The following is a 26,749-nucleotide window of genomic DNA, read 5'->3' as shown; positions in this document are numbered from 1 at the left end:
TCTACAGCACTGTGGTAAGAATCAGAGCTGTTTTGTTACCATTCCCAACGCTTGGCTCAATGTGAATTCACTTGCTTGTGACACAAACAGTGTTTTTTTGTATTTTTTAATGTATGTTTCTCCATGTTTTCAGATCCGTGACACTGGGATGGCTACCTCACACCACTATTCTTTACACATATTAGAACCAAGCTATTGTGTAACCTGAAAACAGGAATTCTGCAGTGGCTTGTATACATTGCTGTCTCCTGTTTTGTCTTTGCAGCGTCTCAGAAACTGAAGTGGAAGTGTTGGTGGACGAGGTAGTGGAGCAGCTGCTTAAACAGACATCCATCACAGAAATCAGTGCAGAGAAGCAGAAAGTAGATGAAGAAAAACGCAGCATCCAAGAAGCAAGGTCTGAAGTGTCTCCAAGTCGTAATATTCTTCATAGAGCATTCTATCTTCTTTGTATATGATAATTCAGTAATAAAAAGCTACTCTTGAGAGTACTAGTAATTGAATGGTCTCCTTATACCAAAACCAATTTGGGGTGAGGGGCATCTGTTCCCTTAACAGTGCAGAACAAGTGGGTTGTTTCATTTGTTCGTCATTTCAAAGGTGGTCTCAATACTGGTATAGTGCAGGGTGATAAAAGTATTGATAATGTCTTGATATTGAATGATGTGATTTATAATATATGTATGTGTATAGATAGAGAGTATATTTCTATTAATCAATGATACATTGTAAAAACCGAATAGAATGGATAAGATTGAAAAAATGTGAAAGTATTAAGTCACTCTCTCTTGCTAGTCAGAATTCAGACATTAACCTTTCCAAAGCTTGCTGACGGATAAACCCAGACCAGCAAACACTGTAACTTGTTGTAACCTCAGTTAGGTCTTTGATTTAAACCTGTAATGTCACCATGTTGTGGGTGTGTGCATACTTCCACACTTGCATTACAGTCCACCAGTCTACTCCCAGCCCTGTGTTTCTTCCAGTTTACCCATTTCTTGTGTCTTGTCACACACAGGCTGAAGCAGGAGCGAGAGCTGTTCATTGCCCGTTTCAGCTCTTCACTCTGCTCCGAGCTTACAGAGGAGGTGCTGGGAGACTTCATTAACTGCACTGCTGCTTCGGAGATACAGTAAGTCTGTTTGGTGTGTTTTACCCCTTAGCGGTCCATTTATTCAGCACCTCTCAGGCGCATTAGGTCCAATTTATTTTCACATGCGCGGTTTATTTTAGACGCGCTGTTTAAAAGTAGTTTTTTCACAGTAAAACAGGTTTAAAAGGCACTGCATATCAACAGGACACTCAGTACTGTATCTCCAGCCCCGCCCCACCCCTTGTTCACTGTATTTTTCACATACCTCTTCATAGTCGTGCATACTGATAAATCATCTCCTGATCACTCGTTTTATCACCAAACTCCTCAATAATGCGATCCAAGTCATTATTTTATTACTATAAAATCTCAAAAAGCTCCGCAAATGTCTGTGATATTCTTTGAGCACTGGATGCGGAAGCAGCTATCTTGTCTGTTTATGTCCATGTTATCTCTGTGGTGCAGGGGCTACGTGTATTCAGATTGAAAGATTTTCTCTGCTTTTTCCGGAGAAAATACGACTAGAGACTTGTGCTTGACGTGTCTTTTTTGATGATGTCGGACCCCGACCGGAAAGGGAGAATTGTAATGTCGGACCTGGTCCGACATAGGACCGCAAAGGGTTAATGCTGTATTGTTGAACTCTTGATGGTCACCTCCTCTGCACCCTTTCCTGCAGGCATGCTTTGCAGGAGAAGGCTGCTTGTATCGCTCATTGCACAGAGGAAGTGTGCTGTTACTTGATGGAGCAAACCTTAGACACTGACATTTACCAGCTTGCCAAGGACACCCTGCAGGTGGAGGTGCAGCGCATCCACAAATACCTCAAAAGGTGAAGAGAGACTCTGCTCTAGGGTGGAATCATTGTTTTATATGCAATTTAAATGAAATACTCTTAAATTGTGTTTTAAAATCCTCAAATAAGTGGTGTATTTGGGTATTTTGTGACTGGGAGTAGTGTGTTGTTTATGTGAATAGTCTCCTTACAGACTAAGTAGTTTTTAATTAGCACACCATAATATTGTGTTCAATTTGTTGTTTGTTTCTAAGGTGGAGGGATGTGGTTGCAGTACGGAGGCAACTCAAGCGGCAGATGAGGGGGTTCCCCGCAGCGCCATGCTGTGTGGACCCCAAATTCAAGCTAAAGGCATTGGCACCAAGTGCTTTGTCCCCTCCAGCTCTGGATTTCCTTGCTAAAGGACTGGTCAACATGGGGAATGCAGGGAACATTGCTGTGTCCTGTACAAGGTGATGGCACTTTTAAATCCACTGCCTCCTTAGTGGTACAGAACACCCTGCAGTATTTACAAGAAACGCATCACTTAACTGTGCTTTGTCCTGTGCTGTCCATATCACAGCGACCCTTTACAATTTGTAATCAGACATTCAACTAGGGAAAACATTTCTCAACATTTACTCAGGAGAATTTGCCAAGAGAAAAATAAGTTCTCTTCTGGCATCATAGGGTATTCAGATCATGCATCCTTCTGCAGCAGTGCTTGCTGTTTTTAGTAAGTTATCATCTAGCATCATAGGGTATTCAGATCATGCATCCTTCTGCAGCAGTGCTTGCTGTTTTTAATAAGTTGTCTTCTAGCATCATAGGTTAATTCAGTCAGAGTACCAGCTTTGCTGTAGGAGGGAGAATCATCTGGATACACTCCTGGTCAACGTTCCCAAGTAAAATTTGAAAAAAAGTAATTGCTTGGTTGATTTTACCTGTGATGTGTGAATAGAAAATATCAAAGCAATCAGGATTGTTCTTGTAAACACTGCAGAGGTTTCTGTAACGTTTTAAATGAACATTGTTTTTATTACAACCAGATTAAAGGTTGGGTTGGATTCAGGAATGATGATTCTGATAGCAGCCTATGTTTTTAAAAGATGTATACATTTGTGATGGGTGAAAAACATATTTAAAATGTTGATTTCATCTATAGGATAAGGCCCATTCAGTATCATGTGTGGTGTATCCTCAGCCAGAATATTATTTATTAAAATGCAATGGCTTCACAGGGTGGTAGTGGATGTTCTTTTAATATAAGGGGATGCTTCATTATTATTAGTTACTGTGTGATAATGAACTGTCTTCCTGATTCCAGGGTAATGCAGATGAGAGATGAGGCAATCCATCGCATGAAAGTGCAATATTATCAGCAGCTGCTGCTGAGGTATGAACTGTTGTTCATGTCCATCTGTTTAACTGTATGTGAACCACAGGGAGTTTCAGTTCAGGAAGTATGTATGTTATACTGTAGTTAACAGGTTTATGTGAATTTCTACCAGCAATTGGCTAATTTTGTGAATAACACTAAATAGCATTTACTTCAGTTTGTATTTTGCAGTGTTTTTGAAACCGTGAATCTGTAATATGAGATTAAGTTGATAATGAGTTGCACTATAAGTTTATAGACTTGTCTGGAACCCTTAGCCCAGTATGGATTGTGTTTCTCAAACATATCGACCTGGCTTTCCAACACTTAACCAGAAATGTGTCTCCTTTCTTCTGCTTGTAGAACAATAGTTTTAACAATGAAAATAAGCGAATGATCGAATCATTTACAGCCGTTTGTTTCCGTCCTTCTTTCACATTCCCATTTTGCTTCATACTTCTAGGTTCAGGACATGTACTACAGTTTTAGTGTAATTGAAAACAGTGTTGAGAAGAATTCCCAAAGTGGTGAATGGCAATAGGCTTATTGCTCTAACTAAAACCATATGCTATTAAGACAATAGTGGTTTGATTACAAATACAATGAGGTTTAATTTAAAATGGAATGCCATTTAATAGCACATCCTCAGGTAAATTGCCACATATGTCCACAAGAGTTAGTGAGACCATTTATATTCTTCTACTTTAGGAAGCTGCTTACAAATAAACTGTAAAATAGATTTAGGACAGGGTGTAGGAGAGGGTATGGAGGGGTTATCTAGTCATGATGCTGAAGTGTAGGAGAGGGTATGGAGGGGTTATCTAGTCATGATGCTGAAGTGTAGGAGAGGGTATGGAGGGGTTATCTAGTCATGATGCTGAAGTGTAGGAGGGTATGGAGGGGTTATCTAGTCATGATGCTGAAGTGTAGGAGAGGGTATGGAGGGGTTATCTAGTCATGATGCTGAAGTGTAGGAGAGGGTATGGAGGGGTTATCTAGTCATGATGCTGAAGTGTAGGAGAGGGTATGGAGGGGTTATCTAGTCATGTTGATGCTGAAGTGTAGGAGAGGGTATGGAGGGGTTATCTAGTCATGTTGATGCTGAAGTGTAGGAGGGGGTATGGAGGGGTTATCTAGTCATGTTGATGCTGAAGTGTAGGAGAGGGTATGGAGGGGTTATCTAGTCATGATGCTGAAGTGTAGGAGAGGGTATGGAGGGGTTATCTAGTCATGATGCTGAAGTGTAGGAGGGTATGGAGGGGTTATCTTGTCATGTTGATGCTGAAGTGTAGGAGAGGGTATGGAGGGGTTATCTAGTCATGATGCTGAAGTGTAGGAGAGGGTATGGAGGGGTTATCTAGTCATGTTGATGCTGAAGTGTAGGAGGGTATGGAGGGGTTATCTAGTCATGATGCTGAAGTGTAGGAGAGGGTATGGAGGGGTTATCTAGTCATGATGCTGAAGTGTAGGAGAGGGTATGGAGGGGTTATCTAGTCATGATGCTGAAGTGTCGGAGGGTATGGAGGGGTTATCTAGTCATGATGCTGAAGTGTAGGAGGGTATGGAGGGGTTATCTAGTCATGATGCTGAAGTGTAGGAGAGGGTATGGAGGGGTTATCTAGTCATGATGCTGAAGTGTAGGAGGGTATGGAGGGGTTATCTAGTCATGATGCTGAAGTGTAGGAGGGTATGGAGGGGTTATCTTGTCATGTTGATGCTGAAGTGTAGGAGAGGGTATGGAGGGGTTATCTAGTCATGTTGATGCTGAAGTGTAGGAGGGTATGGAGGGGTTATCTAGTCATGATGCTGAAGTGTAGGAGAGGGTATGGAGGGGTTATCTAGTCATGATGCTGAAGTGTAGGAGAGGGTATGGAGGGGTTATCTAGTCATGATGCTGAAGTGTAGGAGAGGGTATGGAGGGGTTATCTAGTCATGATGCTGAAGTGTCGGAGGGTATGGAGGGGTTATCTAGTCATGATGCTGAAGTGTAGGAGGGTATGGAGGGGTTATCTAGTCATGATGCTGAAGTGTAGGAGAGGGTATGGAGGGGTTATCTAGTCATGATGCTGAAGTGTAGGAGGGTATGGAGGGGTTATCTAGTCATGATGCTGAAGTGTAGGAGAGGGTATGGAGGGGTTATCTAGTCATGATGCTGAAGTGTAGGAGAGGGTATGGAGGGGTTATCTAGTCATGATGCTGAAGTGTAGGAGAGGGTATGGAGGGGTTATCTAGTCATGATGCTGAAGTGTAGGAGAGGGTATGGAGGGGTTATCTAGTCATGATGCTGAAGTGTAGGAGAGGGTATGGAGGGGTTATCTAGTCATGATGCTGAAGTGTAGGAGAGGGTATGGAGGGGTTATCTAGTCATGATGCTGAAGTGTAGGAGAGGGTATGGAGGGGTTATCTAGTCATGATGCTGAAGTGTCGGAGGGTATGGAGGGGTTATCTAGTCATGATGCTGAAGTGTAGGAGGGTATGGAGGGGTTATCTAGTCATGATGCTGAAGTGTAGGAGAGGGTATGGAGGGGTTATCTAGTCATGATGCTGAAGTGTAGGAGGGTATGGAGGGGTTATCTAGTCATGATGCTGAAGTGTAGGAGAGGGTATGGAGGGGTTATCTAGTCATGTTGATGCTGAAGTGTAGGAGGGTATGGAGGGGTTATCTAGTCATGATGCTGAAGTGTAGGAGAGGGTATGGAGGGGTTATCTAGTCATGATGCTGAAGTATAGGAAAGGGTATGGAGGGGTTATCTAGTCATGTTGATGCTAAATCACTTATGTTCCTGAAGTAACCTCTTCTAGCATTTTATAAAGCACACTAAAATAGATTCAGTTACGTTTCAGTGATGTCATGATTATGGTATTGCAGTGAACTGAAGATCTCCTTATCGTTCGGGTCAATTTGTTTTCCCTTCAGTAACAAGATTCACATTAAAATGTTCAGCCAAGAAGTGCCCTGATGAAGAAGAGTGGTTTTCATGTTGATTGCATGTGTTTTTACAGCCAGGCTGTGTGGACACCACTAGCCCTGCCAGAGCTGATCTCTGAAAGTGTCTCAAGCGCCAGAGAGACAATCTTCTGGAAAGCTGTCCTCCTTCTGCCCAGCGAAGAGGAATGTGAAGCGAGCCTCACAAATAGGTGAGTAGGGATACTTCCGTATGGTCAAATAGAGAAATCCTTCAAAGTAGAAAACATACATGTCACTTGAAATTGATTTTTTTTTTGGTTTGTTTTTACAGGATTTTGTCTGATTGGTTGAAAGCAAAGTTTGGTGGAGGTGAACAGTCAGAAGATATGGTCCAGCATCCAGGCAACAAAATCCAGACTCTTACAATATGTAATAGTTTTAGAAACCGTAGAGAAAGCTATGCTGCTGTTCATGTCTGTATTAAGGTATGTTGATGGGGCAGTCAGTAAACTGTGCTTCAGGTCTACCCACAGTGTTGACAGGACCATGTTGTGCATGTTGCACCGTTCACTTTATAAACATTAATCTCACACCACGGGGCAAGAATCAACTGGGGAATACATTTCTCAATTCTTAATTGGGAGCGTTTGCCAGGAGAAAAACACTATGTAACACAATTTTTGTTCCTGGATAGTAAGTGTTATTTCCTAATTGCTTATGCCTCAAAAGTATAGAAAATGGCTATTATTCCCCACAAACTTTGCTTTTGTGACCAGGACAGTGATATTTTGAAATTTACCTATTTCCAATGAGAAAACGGGCGAATTTGTGTCTTTTCGTTCACATAAAGTCAGAAAAAAACAACATATGAATCCAAATTAACATGTATTTATACTAAAGTAATACAAAAATGACTACAAAAGATTTAGAAGTGAGTAGTTTTTCGAGATTTACGATTATACTGTAAATCACGAATCAGCCCCCAAATGTAGTCTCCCATCATGTTCTCGTTATACTGTCCTTGGTAGCGGCGTTCAAATCCAGTATATCCTGGTGGAAGCGCTCGCCTTGCTCCTCTGAGTACGCTCCCATGTTCTCCTTGAATTCGTCAAGATGAGTATCAAGGATATGGACTTTGAGGGACATCCTACAGCCCATTGTGCCGTAGTTCTTCACCAGAGTCTCAACCAGCTCCACATAGTTTTCGGGCTTGTGATTGCCCCGGAAGCCCCGAACCACTGCGACAAAGCTGTTCCAAGCCGCTTTCTCCTTACTAGTGAGTTTCTTGGGGAATTCATTGCACTCCAGGATCTTCTTTATCTGTTGTCCGACGAAGACACCGGCTTTGACCTTTGCCTCAGACAGCTTAGGAAAGAAGTCTTGAAGGTACTTGAAGGCTGCCGACTCCTTATCTAGAGCTCCTACAAATTGTTTCATAAGGCCCAATTTGATGTGCAGTGGTGGCATCAGCACCTTCCGGGGGTCCACCAGTGGCTCCCACTTCCGTTGTTCCTCCCCACAGAGAACTCGGTCCGCTTGGAAGGGTCCACCATGCAGAAGTAGCATGAGTGGTCAGTGGGTTCCCGCCAAATTCTTGGGATAGCGAACTTCATGGCTCTCTCTTCCCCTCTGTACCATCCTACAAAAATACATTTATTTCACCCATGACTAATGTGTAAGAGATTCTCGCAACATTTTTCATATATGATATATTTTTTCAATAACATTGAAAATTGTAAAACATTTTAAAATTAAAAACTTTTACAATTTTAAAAATTTTAACAAATTTTATAACATAAAATTCAGAGCAACAATTGTCCATCTTACCTTCCAGAGTTTTTTTTTGCAGTGCTCGCAGGTGAAATGAGATGCCCAGGGTTTGTCTTGATCCCCGACAGGCATGCCGAAATATGCCTTGTAGGCCTCACACATCTTAGCAGATGCTTCCACTGAGTACTTTTTCGCTCTTGTCTTGATAAATTGGCCGCAGACATAGCAAAATGTGTCTGCCGGATGCTTGCAGCCTCTTGATGCCATCTCAGAAAAATGCAGATATGTATTCACTTAGGCAGCTGGAACTAAACTGAACTGGTGGGCTTAAGGCCCCTGTATTTATATTACTGGAAAGTTCTAGAAGTTACTCCAAGTTTACTCAGCACTGAATCTATCTGGAATGTTCTGAAAAATAGGTAAATTTCAAAATATCACTGTCCTGGTCACAAAAGCAAAGTTTGTGGGGAATAATAGCCATTTTCTATACTTTTGAGGCATAAGCAATTAGGAAATAACACTTACTACCCAGGAACCAAAAAAAAAAAAAAAAATTGTTACACGGTGAAATCATTTCTCTTCTAAATGTTGCAGTATATCCAGTATGCTGGTTTTCTGTTCCCACAATATGCCACTCATTGCAATCCGAGCACCAGCATTGTTGCAGAGAGTGCATGAACTGGATCCACTGCAATGGATAGAAGGAAAAAATAAGAGTATCCCAACGAGTAAATGGAAAAAATGTTTAAAAACAAAACAAACACAATAAACCTAGCTCTCATTCAGAGCACTAACTAAACAATAATTCATGTGATCCCTCTCTAATGTCAAGACAGATAGGCTGTTTACCCAACTAAACAAGATTACATCAAACAGTTCATAGCATTCTCCAGAAACTATATTTCTGCTGTGCCTTTTACTTATTTACACAGGTTCGTATTACTACAACCAACTCGTTCTTCCTTTCTTTCTTCTTCATTCAGCTTCCATGATGCACGCACACTTCAATTCCGTTTTCCGGCTAATCTCTTTCTAAAGAGGTGTCAATAACTTTAACAATCATTTAACCAATTGATCATTAACCTTAATTTAAGGAAACCAGCATTATGAAAATTCCCAGATATGTGCATACCTGCGGGAGCACATATTGATTCTTTACCACCTCACCACTAATATATATATATATATATATATATATATATATATATATATATATATATATATATATATATTACACACACACACTGAGCACGAAAATAAACTTCTCAATTCAGTAGATGTGATCGAAAAATGGTGCAGATTAACAACTGATACCACAAAGATGCTACAAAATGATCTTGGGCAGGTGTTGTGACTGGTCATTTGACAGTGTGTCTGGTTATACCGTCTCGCCAGGTTTGAAACTGCTGGCTGTGTTATAGTGATAAGTTTCTTTTGATGTGCTCTCTCTCTCGCTCTCTCACTCTCTCTCTCTCTCATATATATATTTATATATATATATATATATATGAGAGAGAATAAAATATGGATCAGAATATATTACCACACAATGTCTCCAGTTGGTTTTAAGCCGTAAAACGAGACACAGAGTGTTGTGTGGTAATCTATTCTGACCCATATTATATATTATATGTTTCTTACCTGCTTTCTTAAGCTGTTTTTGTTTGGCTGAGAGTTGCATTTTGTTTATGTAAACTGCAATGCGCTGCTGTAGAAAATGCTGCATTCATAGTTATTTAGCCCTCTGCGGTCCATTTATTCAGCGCGTCTCAGGCACGTCGGGTCCTATTTATTTTCACATGCGCAGTTTATTTTACACACACTGTTTAAAAGTATTTTTTTTCACAGTAAACAGGTTTAAAAAGCACTGCATATTAACAGGTCACTCAGTACTGCATCTCCAGCCCTGCCCCACCCCTTGTTCGCTGTATTTTTCACATACCTCTTCATAGTCATGCATACTGATAAATCATCTCCTGATCACTTGTTTTATCACCAAACTCCTCAATAATGCGATCCAAGTCATTATTTTATTACTATAACATCTCAAAAAGCTCTGCAAATGTCTGTGATGGTCTTTGAGCGCTGGATGCAGAAGCAGCTATCTTGTTTGTTTATGGCCGTGTTATCTCTGTGGTGCAGGGGCTATGTGTATTGCTCAGATCCGCCCCTTTTTTCTTTTTTTTTTTTTCCGGCTCCTATCAGTCTCACTCGGCCATTGAATGGTTTTCTCGGCTTTTTCCCCGACAAAAAACAACTAGAGACCTGTCCGACATCGGACTGGAAAGGGAAAATTGTAATGTCAGACCTGGTCCAACATAGGATCGCAAAGGGTTAAAACAGAATTGGAAATTTTGGTGAAGTTTAAAAAAATGCCTAGGCACACAGAAACCCCAGATGAATGTGCCCATGACTAGAAGGGTTTCGTTGTGGAAGGCAGCAAAGGAAGAAGGTGCTAGTGTGCAAGTACTGTCGAGTTACTATACATGTTGTGCCAAGACAAAAACACCCAAGAATGTTGGGAAGTAACCGAAAACCAATAATCTCATGCCGTATATAAAAAACGAAAGCCCCCCTCCCCCTCCCCCTCCAAAAGCTATATACAGTGGCTCTCAAAAGTATTCACCCCCCTTGGACTTTTCCACATTTTATTGTGTTAAAACATGGAATCAAAATGGATTTAATTAGGAGTTTTTGCCACTGATCAACACAAAAAAAGTCCATAATGTCAAAGTGAAAAATAAAATCTACAAACCGTTGTAAATTAATTACAAATACAAAACAGAAAATAATTGATTGCATAAGTATTCACCCCCTTGAGTCAATATTTGGCAGAGGCACCTTTGGCAGCAATTACAGCCATGAGTCTATTTGGATAAGTTTCTACCAGCTTTGCACATCTGGACACTGCAATTTTTGCCCATTCTTGTTTGCAAAATTGCTCAAGCTCCGTCAAGTTGGATGGGGACCTTTGGTGAACAGCAATTTTCAACTCTTTCCACATATTCTCATTTGGATTGAGGTCCAGGCTTTGACTGTGCCACTCCAGGACATTGACCTTTTTGTTTTTAAGCCACTCCAGTGTGGCGTTGGCTGTATGTTTGGGGTCATTGTCCTGCTGGAAGATGAATCTTCTCCCAAGTCTCAGGTCTCTTGCAGACTTCAGCAGGTTCTCCTCCAGGATTTCTCTGTACTTTGCTGCATCCATTTTGCCCTCTATCTTCACAAGCTTTCCAGGCCCTGACGCAGAGAAGAATCCCCATAGCATGATGCTGCCACCATCATGCTTCACGGTAGGGATGGTGTTCTCAGGATGATGTGCGGTGTTAGGCTTGCGCCAAACATAGCGCTTATTGTTGAGGCCAAAAAGCTCTATTTTGGTCTCATCAGACCATAGAATCTTCATCCACTTGGTCTCAGAGTCTCCCACATGCCTTCTGGCAAACTCTAGCCGAGATTTGATGCAAGTTTTTTTCAACAATGGCTTTCTTTTTGCCACTCTCCCATAAAGGCCAGTTTTGTGAAGCACCCGAGCTATTGTTGCCGTATGCACAGTGTCTCCCAGCTCAGCCGTGGAAGACTGTAACTCCTTTAGAGTTGCCATAGGCCTCTTGGTGGCCTCCCTGACTAGTGCCCTTCTCGCCCGGATACTCAGTTTTTGAGGACGGCCTGTTCTAGACAGATTCACAGTTGTGCCATATTCTCTCCATTTCTTAATAATGGACTTTACTGTGCTCTGGGGGATATTCAATGCCTTGGAAATGTTCTTATACCCTACCCCTGATTGGTGCTTTTGAAGAACCTTATTCCGGATTTACTTTGAATGTTCCTTCGTCTGCATGATGTAGTTTTTGTTAGGAAATGTACTAACCAACTGTGGGACCTCCCAGAGACAGGTGTATTTAACCTGAAATCATGTGAAACACCTTAATTGCACACAGGTGGACTCCATTCAACTAATTATGTGACTTCTAAAGACAATTGGTTGCACCAGAGCTTATTTAGGTGTGTCATAGCAAAGGGGGTGAATACTTATGCAATCAATTATTTTCTGTTTTATATTTGTAATTAATTTAGAACAATTTGTAGATTTTTATTGTTCACTTTGACATTATGGACTTTTTTGTGTTGATCAGTGGCAAAAACTCCTATTTAAATCCATTCTGATTCCATGTTGTAACACAATAAAATGTGGAAAAAGTCCAAGTGGGTGAATACTTTTGAGAGCCACTGTGCGCATATATACAGTGCCTTGCGAAAGTATTCGGCCCCCTTGAACTTTGCGACCTTTTGCCACATTTCAGGCTTCAAACATAAAGATATGAAACTGTAATTTTTTGTGAAGAATCAGCAACAAGTGGGACACAATCATGAAGTGGAACGAAATTTATTGGATATTTCAAACTTTTTTAACAAATAAAAAACTGAAAAATTGGGCGTGCAAAATTATTCAGCCCCCTTAAGTTAATACTTTGTAGCGCCACCTTTTGCTGCGATTACAGGTGTAAGTCGCTTGGGGTATGTCTCTATCAGTTTTGCACATCGAGAGACTGAAATTTTTGCCCATTCCTCCTTGCAAAACAGCTCGAGCTCAGTGAGGCTGGATGGAGAGCATTTGTGAACAGCAGTTTTCAGTTCTTTCCACAGATTCTCGATTGGATTCAGGTCTGGACTTTGACTTGGCCATTCTAACACCTGGCTATGTTTATTTGTGAACCATTCCATTGTAGATTTTGCTTTATGTTTTGGATCATTGTCTTGTTGGAAGACAAATCTCCGTCCCAGTCTCGGGTCTTTTGCAGACTCCATCAGGTTTTCTTCCAGAATGGTCCTGTATTTGGCTCCATCCATCTTCCCATCAATTTTAACCATCTTCCCTGTCCCTGCTGAAGAAAAGCAGGCCCAAACCATGATGCTGCCACCACCATGTTTGACAGTGGGGATGGTGTGTTCAGGGTGATGAGCTGTTTTGCTTTTACGCCAAACGTAACGTTTTGCATTGTTGCCAAAAAGTTCGATTTTGGTTTCATCTGACCAGAGCACCTTCTTCCACATGTTTGGTGTGTCTCCCAGGTGGCTTGTGGCAAACTGTAAACAACACTTTTTATGGATATCTTTAAGAAATGGCTTTCTTCTTGCCACTCTTCCATAAAGGCCAGATTTGTGCAGTATACGACTGATTGTTGTCCTATGGACAGAGTCTCCCACCTCAGCTGTAGATCTCTGCAGTTCATCCAGAGTGATCATGGGCCTCTTGGCTGCATCTCTGATCAGTCTTCTCCTTGTATGAGCTGAAAGTTTAGAGGGACGGCCAGGTCTTGGTAGATTTGCAGTGGTCTGATACTCCTTCCATTTCAATATTATCGCTTGCACAGTGCTCCTTGGGATGTTTAAAGCTTGGGAAATCTTTTTGTATCCAAATCCGGCTTTAAAATTCTCCTCAACAGTATCTCGGACCTGCCTGGTGTGTTCCTTGTTCTTCATTATGCTCTCTGCGCTTTAAACGGACCTCTGAGACTATCACAGTGCAGGTGCATTTATACGGAGACTTGATTACACACAGGTGGATTCTATTTATCATCATTATTCATTTAGGTCAACATTGGATCATTCAGAGATCCTCACTGAACTTCTGGAGAGAGTTTGCTGCACTGAAAGTAAAGGGGCTGAATAATTTTGCACGCCCAATTTTTCAGTTTTTTATTTGTTAAAAAAGTTTGAAATATCCAATAAATTTCGTTCCACTTCATGATTGTGTCCCACTTGTTGTTGATTCTTCACAAAAAATTACAGTTTCATATCTTTATGTTTGAAGCCTGAAATGTGGCAAAAGGTCGCAAAGTTCAAGGGGGCCGAATACTTTCGCAAGGCACTGTGTATATATATATATATATATATATATATATATATATATATATATATATATATATATATATATATATATATATATATATATATATATATATATACAGTGCCTTGCAAAGGTATTCAGACCCCTGACCAATTCTCTCATATTACTGAATTACAAATGGTACATTGAAATTTCGTTCCGTTTGATATTTTATTTTAAAACACTGAAACTCAAAATCAATTATTGTAAGGTGACATTGGTTTTATGTTGGGAAATATTTTTAACAAAAATAAAAAACTGAAATACCTTGCTTGCATAAGTATTCAATCCCCACACATTAATATTTGGTAGAGCCACCTTTCGCTGCAATAACAGCTTTAAGTCTTTTGGGGTAAGTATGTACCAGCTTTGCACACAGTGTCGGAGTGATTTTGGCCCATTCTTCTTGGCAGATTTGCTACAGGTTGTTCAGGTTGGTTGGACGTCGCTTGTGGACTGCAATTTTCAAATAGTGCGACAGATTCTCAATGGGATTGAGATCAGGACTTTGACTGGGCCACTGTAGGACATTCACCTTTTTGTTCTTGAGCCACTCCAATGTTGCTTTGGCCTTGTGCTTGGGATCATTGTCCTGCTGAAAGGTGAATTTCCTCGCGAGCTTCAGTTTTTTAGCAGACTGAAGCAGGTTCTCTTGCAGCATTTCCCTGTATTTTGCTCCATCCATTCTTCCTTCAATTTTAACAAGATGCCCAGTCCCTGCTGATGAGAAGCATCCCCACAGCATGATGCTGCCGCCACCATACTTCACTGTAGGGATGGAGTGTCTTGAGGCATGGGCAGTGTTAGGTTTGCGCCACACATAGCGCTTTGAGTTTTGGCCAAAAAGCTCTGTCTTGGTCTCATCTGACCACAAAACCTTTTCCCACATCGCAGCTAGGTCACTCATGCTTTCTGGCAAACTCCAGACGTGCTTTCAGATGGTACTTTTTGAGTAACGGCTTCTTTCTTGCCACCCTCCCATACAGGCCAGTGTTATGCAGAGCTCTTGATATGGTTGACTGGTGCACCATTACTCCACTCCCAGCCACTGAACTCTGTAGCTCCTTCAAAGTGATTGTTGGCCTCTCTGTGGCTTCTCTCACAAGTCTCCTTCTTGTTTGAGCGCTGAGTTCTGAGGGACGGCCTTTTCTTGGCAGTGCCTGGGTGGTGTGATGCAGCTTCCATTTCCTGATTATTGATCCAACTGTGCTCACTGGGATATCCAAACACTTGGATATTATTTTGTACCCTTTCCCTAATCTATGCCTTTGTATTACTTTATCTCTAACTTCTGTAGAATGCTCTTTGGTCTTCATTTTTCTTCAGATTCACAGCCTGACCAGTGATCCTTCAACAGTGGGGTTTTTATCCAGAAAATGTGACAGCAACTTTAATGGGTCATAGGTGGAGGCCAATGGTAAGGTAATTGTGTCCTCGTTAGGGCAATTTCTTTCATCGGTGTAAACTGGGAGCTTCCACAGCACAGGGATTAAATACTTATGCAAGCAAGATATTTCAGTTTTTTATTTTTCTTAAATATTTCCCAACATAAAACCAATGTCACCTTACAATAATTGATTTTGATTTTCAGTGTTTTAAAATAAAATATCAAACAGAACAAAATTTCAGTGTACCATTTGTAATTCAGTAACATGAGAGAATTGGTCAGGGGTCTGAATACTTTTGCAAGGCACTGTATATATATCGTGTATCAGAATTGTATTTACCGTTCATTGCCTAGGCTCACTTTTAATTACACAAAACAAACAAAACACAGGAACAAAATAATAGTTTGAACAGAACACTGCCCATAGAACACCTCAAACTAATCAAAACAAAACCTCACCAAGCACAGCTGTCATGGTACCTTTCTTACACTTGTCTGTTTCTCTCTCCTCTGCTCCACACTCTCCTACACCACCCACACCAAACATTCATTCCTTTGTCCTTTTATAGGGTGTGACCAGGGGGAATTAGCAGCCAATCCTTCCATTATCTCCTGGCCACATTCCACACTTTTCCAGTCATACCTCAGTCACTCAATTTCCATCACCACATATGCTCCCCTTAATCTTTCACTAATATATATATATATATATATATATATATATATATATATATATATATATATATATATATATATATATATATATATATATATATATATATATATCCCTAGTTGATTTACAAATTAACAAATATATTGCTGTGGTAGGGACAACACGAGATACTGCACAGGTAAAGTAATGTGCAGGGGGTTCTGTAGTACTTTAACTCTGTTATATGGGTTTTGGAAATATGGAGATTTTGTATTTTTCTAAGCCCTGTGAGGTGACTACACAGTTGGTACTCAGCTGTATTCTATGATTCTCTCTACTGGCCAATAGTTCATACCACAATTTGTAACCCACCTGTAACAGTTCTCTGCAGGGGCCCTAAACACTAAATATTTTATAAATACGACTCCAGTAGAGGCACGTCCTTGGATGGAATCATGCTTTGAGTAAAAAGCAGTTTGTCTTTCAGTGTCTTCACATGGTTCATAGTGATGGGTGTCTGGTGTGTTGCAGATGTCCCAAGGCTCTCTCGGTGACTGTGAGCTGAGCGAGGTGGAGGCTCAGAAGGAGCTGCTGGGGACCAGTGCTCTGGTCATGTTGCTGCCATCTCTGCGGGGGGCTGGGGGGCAGGAGGAGGAGGAAGAGGAGGTTGAGGAAGAGGAGGAGGTGTACTGGCTCTCTGCTCTGCTGCAGCTCAAACAGATCCTGCAGGCCAAGCCCTTGCAGCCTGCACTGCCTCTAGTAGTGCTGGTGCCCAGGCAGGGGGAGCAAGCTGTCCGCGAGGAGCTGCTGGTACAAGGTGCAGGATTATTATAGTTCACTCATTCCCAGGCAGGGGGAGCAAGCTGTCCGCAAGGAGCTGCTGGTACAAGGTGCAGGATTATTATAGTTCACTCATTCCCAGACAGGAGAAGCTGGTACAAGGTGCAGGATTATTTTAGTTCACTCATTCCCAGACAGGAGAAGCTGGTACAAGGTGCAGGATTATTTTAGTTCACTCATTCCCAGGCAGGGGGAGCAAGCTGTCCGCAAGGAGCTGCTGGTACAAGGTGTAGGATTATTATAGTTCACTCATTCCCAGGCAGGAGGAGCTGATACAGGGTGCTGGATTATTTTAATTCACTCATTTTGGAAGCTGGATATAGTCTATGTATCCTTGCCAAAGACGGGTCAGTCGACTTTTAGTAGCCATATTTAGGTGTGGTTTTAAGTACATTTTATTACTCCAGCAGTGTGGAGTAATGGTTAGGGCTCTGGACTCTTGACCGGAGGGTTGTGGGTTCAATCCCCGGTGGGGACACTGCTGCTGTACCTTTGAGCAAGGTACTTTACCTAGATTGCTCCAGTAAAAACCCAACTGTATAAATGGGTAATTGTATGTAAAAATAATGTGATATCTTGTAACAATTGTAAGTCGCCCTGGATAAGGGCGTAAGCTAAGAAATTAATAATAATAATAATAATAATATATATATATATATATATATATATATATATATATATATATATATATATATATAATTACATATTGTTTTTCTATATTTTGTTTTCTTTTTTGCTAGGTTTAATGCTCCAGAGTTTGGTTGCAGCACATTTGATTTCAGAATACATCTTTATTCACATCCCAGAGTTCACCAATGATTTGCAGGGATCCAAACAGGTAATGCATTCTTATTTCTTGTTTTCTCTGTAGAAAAGTATCCAGCCAGGAAAGCAAGTGCACTGCATGGTTCATCCACTGATATCTACCCAGGAAACAGAAACATGATTTGCACTGTTTTTGTTTCTTTACCTAGTTTAAGAATAACGTTGAATTAATTTCAAAATTTAATTGTAGATTAAAAATAAAAAACAAAGAGCCTTGTATGATATATTGCTGTGCCAGGATTAAGCCATCTCTATTTACGTGGTCAGGAAATGTTCTACAGTAGTCTTCATTGGGACTTGGCATGCTTTCAGAATTCCTGCTATGTGTAATGTGTCCTTTTTCTTGTATTTGAAATGAATAAATAGATCTGCCAGGCAGTGCAATGGCTGGCCTCCCGCTGCCCCCCTCCTCCAGATCTGTGCGCTCAAACCCTGGTGCAGTTTGTTGAAGATGGCCTGTGCAGGGAGTTCAGTGAGAGATTTTACCACCACAAGAAGGCTCGGCAGGTACTGGGGATGCCCTGCCAGGACCCTGCCCCAGTGATCCAGCTCTACAACAGTGTGCTGGATTTCCTTGCAGAGCTGGTCTCCTCCGAGCAGCTCTCCCAGCTGTCCTGGCCTGTGTGTGAGTTCAGAACGCTCCTTCCACACCTGGACTGGAACTCAGCGGAGCACCTTGCCTGGCTGTGGAGAGCCATTCTCAGCCTCCACATTCCACAGCTTGAACTCCCTCCTGCACAAGGTAAAAACGCCACGATGTCTTTTGCTGAGGGATCTGTCAATATTTAAGAAAAAAAAACGACCAATGCAAGGGAGTCAATAGTAGTTTTGGAGTTGTGGTGTTTTTATGCGTACAGTTTATTTTAGATGCGCTGTTTAAAAGTATTTTTTTCCCCACAGTAAAACAAGTTTAAAAGGCTCTGCATATCAACAGGACACTCAGTACTGCACTGCAAATCTATTGCAGACCTGCTAACCTCTACGTATTTTGCGTATCCGCTACGCATTTTGAGTTGGTAATATGCGGGTACGCTTTTATCAGAGATGATCCGCAATAATACATAATCCATATTTCGCTCATCGTCTATGATGTTGCCTGTAGTTAGAGAAAGTGTTGCATCTAACGTCAGGGCCGGCCTTAGGGCAAGGCAAGCAAGATAGATTAACCAATCAGGTTTTGAGTTTAGTTACGTGATAGAATAACCAATCAGCTTTTGAGTTTAGTTGACGATCCAACCTCCGTTTTAAAAAAAAAAAAAAAAAAAGTTATTGTGGGTTGACAAAGAAATTCCTACCACCCAGTTTCTTTGTATAATTACTGACATTCTACTGTAGCCTATTAGGCTTTGTTGAGCTGACTCGCTTGTGTTTCAACTGCCAGTTTCGGACACACTGGAGGGAGTGTGAAGTACTGGGACTTGTGAGGAAATTATTTATTTCAAACTGGTTACAGTACCTTTTGTTTTTTAATTAATACAATAGTTATGCATGCATTTTTGTCTGGGGAAAAAACCCACTTGCGTTTAAAAAAAAAAAAAAAAAAAAAAAAAAAGTGCTTGGTTTAGATAACTGCATCGCATGAAATGAAAATACAGCTGAGTGAGGATTTTACGAGAATGGCGAGGGAGTAAGTACAAACATTTATTATAATAATATAGTACAATATTTAAGTTTAATATTCTGTTTTTTGGCTCGTTGTCCCGTTTTTCACAAACGCCTGTTACCATACAGGGATGTCAGTAAAATTCGATTTTGCAAGTAGTGTACAATTACATTGTAGATAAATGCCATTTCATTGTGCTTTAAACAAGTCATAAACGGCTGGTTTGTGATTTTATATTGAGGTTCAGTAAGATCATTAATGTAGCATTCTGGATTTTGTTAATGGTAAAATATTGTTTTAAGGACTGTGAACTGACCCGCATAAGTGTAATCCTGTTTAACTGTATAGCTTAAACGGCCATACAAGTAAGCGTGTTAAAGTGGGACTTAACCCTTTGCGGTCCATTGTCGGACCTGGTCCGACATTGCAGTTATTCCTATCCGGTCCATTGTCGGACCCTGTCTGACATCATCAAAAAAACGCAAAAAACGGGTTTATAGTTTTTTCTCCGGAAAAAGCCGAGAAAGCCATTCAATGGCCGAGTGGGAGCGACAGGAGCCGAGACAAGCTGATAAAAAAAAAAAAAAAAAAAAAGGCGTATCTCATGAATAGTCATACATGCCCCTGGCATTACATAGGGGCGGTCATAAGGAAACAAGCTAAATGGTACTGTATCTGCGCACAGAGACTATCACGGACATTTGCGTAGCTTTTTTGAGATGTTATAGTAATAAAATAATGACTTGGATTGCATTATTGAGGAGTTTGGTGATAAAACGAGCGATCAGGAGATGATCGATCGGTATGTACGACTATTATTATTATTATTATTATTATTATTATTATTATTATTATTATTTATTTATTAGCATATGTGAAAGCGATAGCGAACGAAAGGGTGGGGCGGGGCTGGAGATGCCTAGTGAGTGCTTTGTTGATATGTAGGGCCTTTTAAACCCGTTTGACTGTGAAAAAAAAATGCGTCTAAAATTAACTGCGCGTGTGAAAATAAATTGGACCTGACGCTCCTGACGCACACTTAATAAATGGACTGCAAATTAATACTACTACTACTAATAAATAATAACGTAATATCAGAACTACCAATATATGCTTACTGATTTTAACTTTTTATGAAGCGCTCCCTACAAATGAATGGGTCCAGTCTTTTTTTTTTTTTTATTCTCTTTTAAGCGCTGAAATCCATTTTACCCTCCTGTCTGGATCAGCAGGAATCCTGTAGAAGGAATCTTTATATTTCTGTCCAGAACAAAAGAATCGGGCATCACTCTAATGGTACCGCGCTAGGCATTTTGGTCATCTTCCACAGTAATGCTGACTGTGAAAGAGTGTTCAGCTTGGTGACCAAAAACAAAACCCATCACAGAGCCAGTCTGAGCACAGGCATGCTAAGTTCCCTGGTAACACACAAAGTCATGATGTCAGCGAAGCAGCAAGTGTGTCACACACAAACCTTTAGTGACACCTTGCTCAGGAAAGCCAAGTCAGCCACCTATGAAGCTAAACATTCAAGATCTGAAAGTGCAGTTTGACCTATTGGATTCCTTTCTTTTCCAAACAACTCACTTTGTGGATAGCTATTACATTTGGTGCTGAGTAGGTGACTATTTACAAGTTATTTTCTTCCTTTTTTGAAAGTGCTTTGTTTCTCTGTTTTAGAAGCTTATACATTTCAATTTATGTTTTGACAGTAAATAAAATACAAACATGCTACAAAAAATGGCTATTTTCTGTACTTGAAATAAGTTGGTATAAATTAAAAAGGTTTCATCTATACTAAGGTAAACAAAATTAAATTTAAAACCGAAACAATCATAGCTAATCTCATTATTTTGCTTACTGAAAAATTCATACTCAAAACTCACCAGAGTGTAGCATTTAGCTGTTTTATACCCTAAAACAATTCTGGGGGGAAGCCCCCCGGACCCCCCCGAGATGTCTGCGTGAAAGAGTGCTACTCAAAAAAAAATGTCAAGGTTAGCAGGTCTGCTATTGATTTATTTATTAGTATCGCCTCCAGAAATGCTTTGTTATTCATTAAGTAGAATGCATTTTCTCAAACCCTATTTAAGAGGACTCATTTCTGACCTGACTGTAGCCAATTGAATTCTTTATTTGGAGCCATGGAAGAAATCTGGTTTCTTTATTTGTGTTCTTCACTTAAGAACATTTTACATCAAGAAGAAAAGCACTTTCGACCATGATCTTTACCGTGAAAAATGCATATATTGTATTTGATTGCATTTTCTTGTTAAAGTACATGTACATGCATTGATTTTATCTTCTGTAATTCTGACAGCTCCCTGGCCCGCTGTGTGTGCAGTGATTTTCCAGTATGCATCTCAGATCCCTTCATCTAAGCAGACCCAGCCAATCCTGATATCCAAGGTGGAGCACCTCCTGAATAGAGTATACACTGAGTGGAGCGAGAGCAGCTCCACAGGGTCCCCTGTGAACCAGGCTGAGTGGAGTGAGAGCTGCTCCACAGGGCCCCCTATGAACCAGGTCCCCTGGGATGACATTGTGGCTCTTTGCATAGACCATCGCTTGAGAGACTGGAAACCCCCAGCATCAGCTGTTGCAGAAGGTATTCATATCTCTTCATTGCTAAATTCTAAGTACTTCAGATCTAGCTGTCCTCATTTTAAAGCAGTACTTTATACCTTATCAGTTGTTTGGGCACATTGCTGCGGCAGTGCAGTGTTGTAACTTGAGCTGACAAGAATGGAACTGTCAGGGATACTGAGCAAACCAAGTTACAGGCTAGGCTTAATATTTCTATCTCACTTCAAATTTGGGAAGAGAATCGATTGCATGTGCAAAAAATAACTGAAAAACGTATAGATTTGAAACTTATTATGATCGTACAACAAACATAACTATTTTACAACATCATTCCTTTAGGGCTAATTGTACTATTACTATGGGATGTTTTGTTTTAATATTTACACATTACTGTGGATGCTAACAACCTTTATCTGTTGAATAGAAAATCAACATGGAGGAAATCTAAATAAGATATCAAACAACATGGAGGAAATCTAAATAAGATATCAAACAACATGGGGAAATCTAAATAAGATATCAAACAACATGGGGGAAATCTAAATACGATGTCAAACAACATGGGGAAATCTAAATACGATATCAAACAACATGGGGGAAATCTAAATACGATGTCAAACAAAATGGGGAAATCTAAATACGATGTCAAACAGAATGCTCATAACTATTCGGAAGTTTGAAATGGAGGGGAGGGTTCAAATGGGAGTTTAAATATTAATTGTAATTATCCAGCAACTAAATACATTACCATGGGGAATTATATATATATTTAAAATACTGTATTTATCATTGAGCACTGAAATGTTATTGGTGGAATGACTTTATAGAATAAAGTATGTTACGCATTTAAATAATGATAATAGTTTTATGAATCTGGCCCAAAGTCCCTTAATGTTCAAAACAAATGTGTTTCGTAAACAGAACAGTTTGGGGCTCACCTTCATGCTTAACCTTTGCATGATTGGCAAGCCCATCCCATCTCATTTATTTTTTGCAGTAATCACACTTCACTCACTGACTTGGAAGTGTTTTTTATATTATAAAAATGAAATTTAACAAAATTCACACCAAATCTAATTTTGAATGATCTCCTGCGACCGTCTTGCATCTCCATGGCACAACGGAGCAGGTAAAGCCAAGGAAACTGTTTCTTAATGCTGACGGGATGTTCCTATCAGCTCCAAAAACATTCTAGCTAGAAGAAAATGTTGGGGTCCTGAGGAAATCGTTTGGTGCACATTGTAAAGTATGCTGGTGTTGTTATTAAACATTCCTGAGGAAATCGTTTGGTGCACATTGTAAAGTATGCTGGTGTTGTTATTAAACATGCCTGAGGAAATCGTTTGGTGCACATTGTAAAGTATGCTGGTGTTGTTATTAAACATGCCTGAGGAAATCGTTTGGTGCACATTGTAAAGTATGCTGGTGATGTAATTAAACATTCCTGAGGAAATCGTTTTTATTATTATTATTTATTTCTTAGCAGACGCCCTTATCCAGGGCGACTTACAATTGTTACAAGATATCACATTATTTTTACATACAATTACATTATTTTTCACACATTATTTTTACATACAATTACCCATTTATACAGTTGGGTTTTTACTGGAGCAATCTAGGTAAAGTACCTTGCTCAAGGGTACAGCAGCAGTGTCTCCCACCTGGGATTGAACCCGTGACCCTCTGGTCAAGAGTCCAGAGCCCTAACCACTACTCCGCACTGCTGCCCCATTTGGTGCACATTGTAAAGTATGCTGGTGTTGTTATTAAACATTCCTGAGGAAATCGTTTGGTGCACATTGTAAAGTATCCTGGTGATGTTATTAAACATGCCTGAGATCCTCGAGTGCAGAGACAGTAATACATAGAAGCAAATGGGGGGATATTCTCCTTTGCACTGCAAATCTGCACTTACAAATGAGCAGATTGTTAAAGGAGCACTAGCCTCAGGTTCAGTTCTGGTCACCTCGTTACAAAAAGGATATTGCTGCTCTAGAAAGAGTGCAAAGTAAAGCGACCAGAATTATCCCGGGTTTAACCCTTTGCGGTCCATTTATTAATCACGCGTCAGGCACGTCAGGTCTAATTAATTTTCACACGCGCAGTTAATTTTAGACGTGCTGTTTAAAAGTTTTTTTTCCCACAGTCAAACAGGTTTAAATGGCCCTGCATATCAACAAAGCACTCACTAGGCATCTCCAGCCCCGCCCCACCCTTTCGTTTGCTATAGCGTTGTAACAGGGCGAGCAGCCCTGTACATTGTTTATTTATTTTTAGATCGTGGTCTCCCCCTCCGCCCCTGTGCAGTGTATTTATTTTGTATTATTTTTATTGTATTATATTTATGACGGCGTAGCGCCGTGTTATTGTTTTGTTTATTTTTAAAACGTGTCCTGGCGGAGGCGAGATCGGTGCTCGTCCTCTGCCAGGATTAATAATTAAAACTCGTGCAGAAGGTGGCCATCTCCTGAATTAATTAGGTGATTTAATTTGTTGCTAATCGGGAGATGGTCACCTGTTATAAAAAGCCTGCAGATCTCCAACTCGGGGTGGGTGTTTGGAACGAGAGGAGAGAACGGGAGGAGAGAAACAAAACGAAAGTAAAAGGATCAGTGACAGCTAGTTGCCCAGCCTGACCTTTGTTTATATATTTTAGGTTCGTGATTTGTGTTTGTTTACCATTTTATTTTGCTCGGTGAGCAGTGTTTTTTTGTTTAAATATTTATTTTTTGTTTGCTTTAAATAAAACGGCGCCCGCACCACTGCACCATACCTTTTTGTTTTGTTGTGCCTTCTTCTGCCGTGACGTCAGACCAATCGTCCATCCCTGTCACACGTGGTGTCCTGCGTGGGATTGCAGCGCCTCCAGGACGCAGGCAGAAGAGGGTACTGCATCTTTTTCATTTTTTTTCGTTTTTTGAGTGTGTGAAGAGGGGGAAAAGGGGAGTGAAGAGGAGAAAGGAAGATGGGAGGAAGAAGGAGGATGAGGAGACAGCAGCCGCTGCAGCAACAGCCGCAGCAAGTCTGCCTTACCTGCCTGTTGGGGGAGGAGTGGTGCTTCAACTGTGGGGAGCCATGGCACATTTCCCCTGGCACCTTCCCCATATGGCAGGAGGAGGGGACACAGACAGAGGTGAGGAGGAGGAAGAGAGGAAAAGTGGAACGAGGGGAAGAGGAGTGGTGCACCAACTGCATGAGGTACGGGCATGAGGAGCACCACTGCCTGGAGGTCTTCCAAGACACGGACCTGGAGTGGGAGGAGCCTGAATGTCCTGCGCCTAAAAGGGAGGAGCCCGAACATCCTGCGCCTAAAAGGGAGGAGCCCGAACGTCCTGCACCTAAAAGGGAGGAGCCCGAACGTCCTGCACCCAAGAGGGGGGAGCCCGAACGTCCTGCGCCCAAGAGGGGGGAGTCGGTGCGTCCACGGCCCAAGAGGGGGAAGGCCGAAGGTCCACAGCCCAGGTACCTGCCAGCAGAGGGAGCATTCCTGCTGGTTCCACCTCCACCGCCCTGGGAGGACTGTGAGTCGCTCCCACCTCCGCCAGCAGAGGGAGCATACCTGCTGGTTCCACCTCCACTGCCGTGGGAGGACGACGTGTCGCTCCCACCACCACCAGCCGAGGGAGAATACCTGCTGGTGGCGCCTCCACCGCCGTGGGAGGACGACGTGTCGCTCCCACCACCACCAGCAGAGGGAGAATACCTGCTGGTGCCACCTCCGTCTCCATGGGAGGACTGTGTGTTGCTCCCACCACCACCAGCAGAGGGAGCATGCCTGCTGGTTCCGCTTCCACCACCGCCAGCAGAGGGAACATGCCTGCTGGTTTCCCTGTTGCAGCCAGAAGGGGAGGAAGCCCTGCCGCCTTCGCGGCCTGAAGGGGAGGAAGCCCTGCCGCCTTCGCGGCCTGAAGGGGAGGAAGCCCTGCCGCCTTCGCGGCCTGAAGGGGAGGAAGCCCTGCCGCCTTCGCGGCCTGAAGGGGAGGAAGCCCTGCCGCCTTCGCGGCCTGAAGGGGAGGAAGCCCTGCCGCCTTCGCGGCCTGAAGGGGAGGAAGCCCTGCCGCCTTCGCGGCCTGAAGGGGAGGAAGCCCTGCCGCCTTCGCGGCCTGAAGGGGAGGAAGCCCTGCCGCCTTCGCGGCCTGAAGGGGAGGAAGCCCTGCCGCCTTCGCGGCCTGAAGGGGAGGAAGCCCTGCCGCCTTCGCGGCCTGAAGGGGAGGAAGCCCTGCCGCCTTCGCGGCCTGAAGGGGAGGAAGCCCTGCCGCCTTCGCGGCCTGAAGGGGAGGAAGCCCTGCCGCCTTCGCGGCCTGAAGGGGAGGAAGCCCTGCCGCCTTGGCCACCTGAAGGGGAGGAGCCCCTACTGCCTCGGCCAGAAGGGGAGAAGCCCCTGCCGCCTTGGCCGCCAGAAGAGGAGGAGCCCCTGCTGCCTTGGCCGCCAGAAGAGGAGGAGCCCCTGCCGCCTTTACTGTCAAGAGGAGAGGAGCAGGAGCTACCTCAACCTCCACCACCACCACCATTGGGGGAAGTGGAGCTCCTGCTGCCGCCTTCATGGCCAGTGGCTCCCCTCCCGCCGTCGGCATCGCCTGGGGTTGCCTGTGTCTCCCTTGCATCTCCTAGGGTTGCTGCCGGTCCTGTGTCGCCTCCCGAGGGTCCGCTGCCGTCGCCTCCCGAGGGTCCGCTGCCGTCGCCTCCCGAGGGTCCGCTGCCGTCGCCTCCCGAGGGTCCGCTGCCGTCGCCTCCCGAGGGTCCGCTGCCGCTGCCGTCGCCTGGGGTTGCCAGGGATCCTGCTTCACCTGGGGTCACTACACTGTGGTCGGAGCCCCACGGAGGGGAGCTGCCGGCCATCAAGAAAGGGGGGGAGGTCAGGAGACCAGCTCCCCCAGCCGCACTTTCGCGGCCGGAGGTCATGTGGTCGGAGCCCCACGGAGGGGAGCTGCCGGCCATCAAGAAAGGGGGGGAGGTCAGGAGACCAGCTCCCCCAGCCGCACTTTCGCGGCAGGAGTTTGGGTGGTCAGAGCCCCACGGAGGGGAACTGCTGGCCATGA

The 26,749-nt window shown here is 42.6% G+C and overlaps 1 protein-coding gene across 2 annotated transcripts in view; it reads left to right on the top strand.

The window, feature by feature from the left end:
• The window catches only part of mcm3ap (minichromosome maintenance complex component 3 associated protein), a 64,087-nt gene that overhangs the window by 31,840 nt on the left and 5,498 nt on the right, over window positions 1-26,749 (top strand). For both annotated transcript variants that reach the window (XM_034021414.3, XM_059031979.1), the window contains 11 exons: window positions 266-397; window positions 1,019-1,132; window positions 1,773-1,925; window positions 2,144-2,341; window positions 3,196-3,264; window positions 6,250-6,384; window positions 6,486-6,639; window positions 16,385-16,670; window positions 17,434-17,531; window positions 17,885-18,260; window positions 21,442-21,729. In XM_034021414.3, coding sequence (XP_033877305.3) covers window positions 266-397; window positions 1,019-1,132; window positions 1,773-1,925; window positions 2,144-2,341; window positions 3,196-3,264; window positions 6,250-6,384; window positions 6,486-6,639; window positions 16,385-16,670; window positions 17,434-17,531; window positions 17,885-18,260; window positions 21,442-21,729 — 2,003 coding nt within the window. The remainder of the gene's footprint in view (window positions 1-265; window positions 398-1,018; window positions 1,133-1,772; window positions 1,926-2,143; window positions 2,342-3,195; window positions 3,265-6,249; window positions 6,385-6,485; window positions 6,640-16,384; window positions 16,671-17,433; window positions 17,532-17,884; window positions 18,261-21,441; window positions 21,730-26,749) is intronic.

The sequence above is a fragment of the Acipenser ruthenus genome, chromosome 10 (assembly GCF_902713425.1).
Source record: "Acipenser ruthenus chromosome 10, fAciRut3.2 maternal haplotype, whole genome shotgun sequence".
Taxonomy (NCBI): domain Eukaryota; kingdom Metazoa; phylum Chordata; class Actinopteri; order Acipenseriformes; family Acipenseridae; genus Acipenser; species Acipenser ruthenus.
The sequence above is the reverse complement of the archived record's forward strand: the minus strand, read 5'-3'. Positions and strand labels throughout refer to the sequence as shown.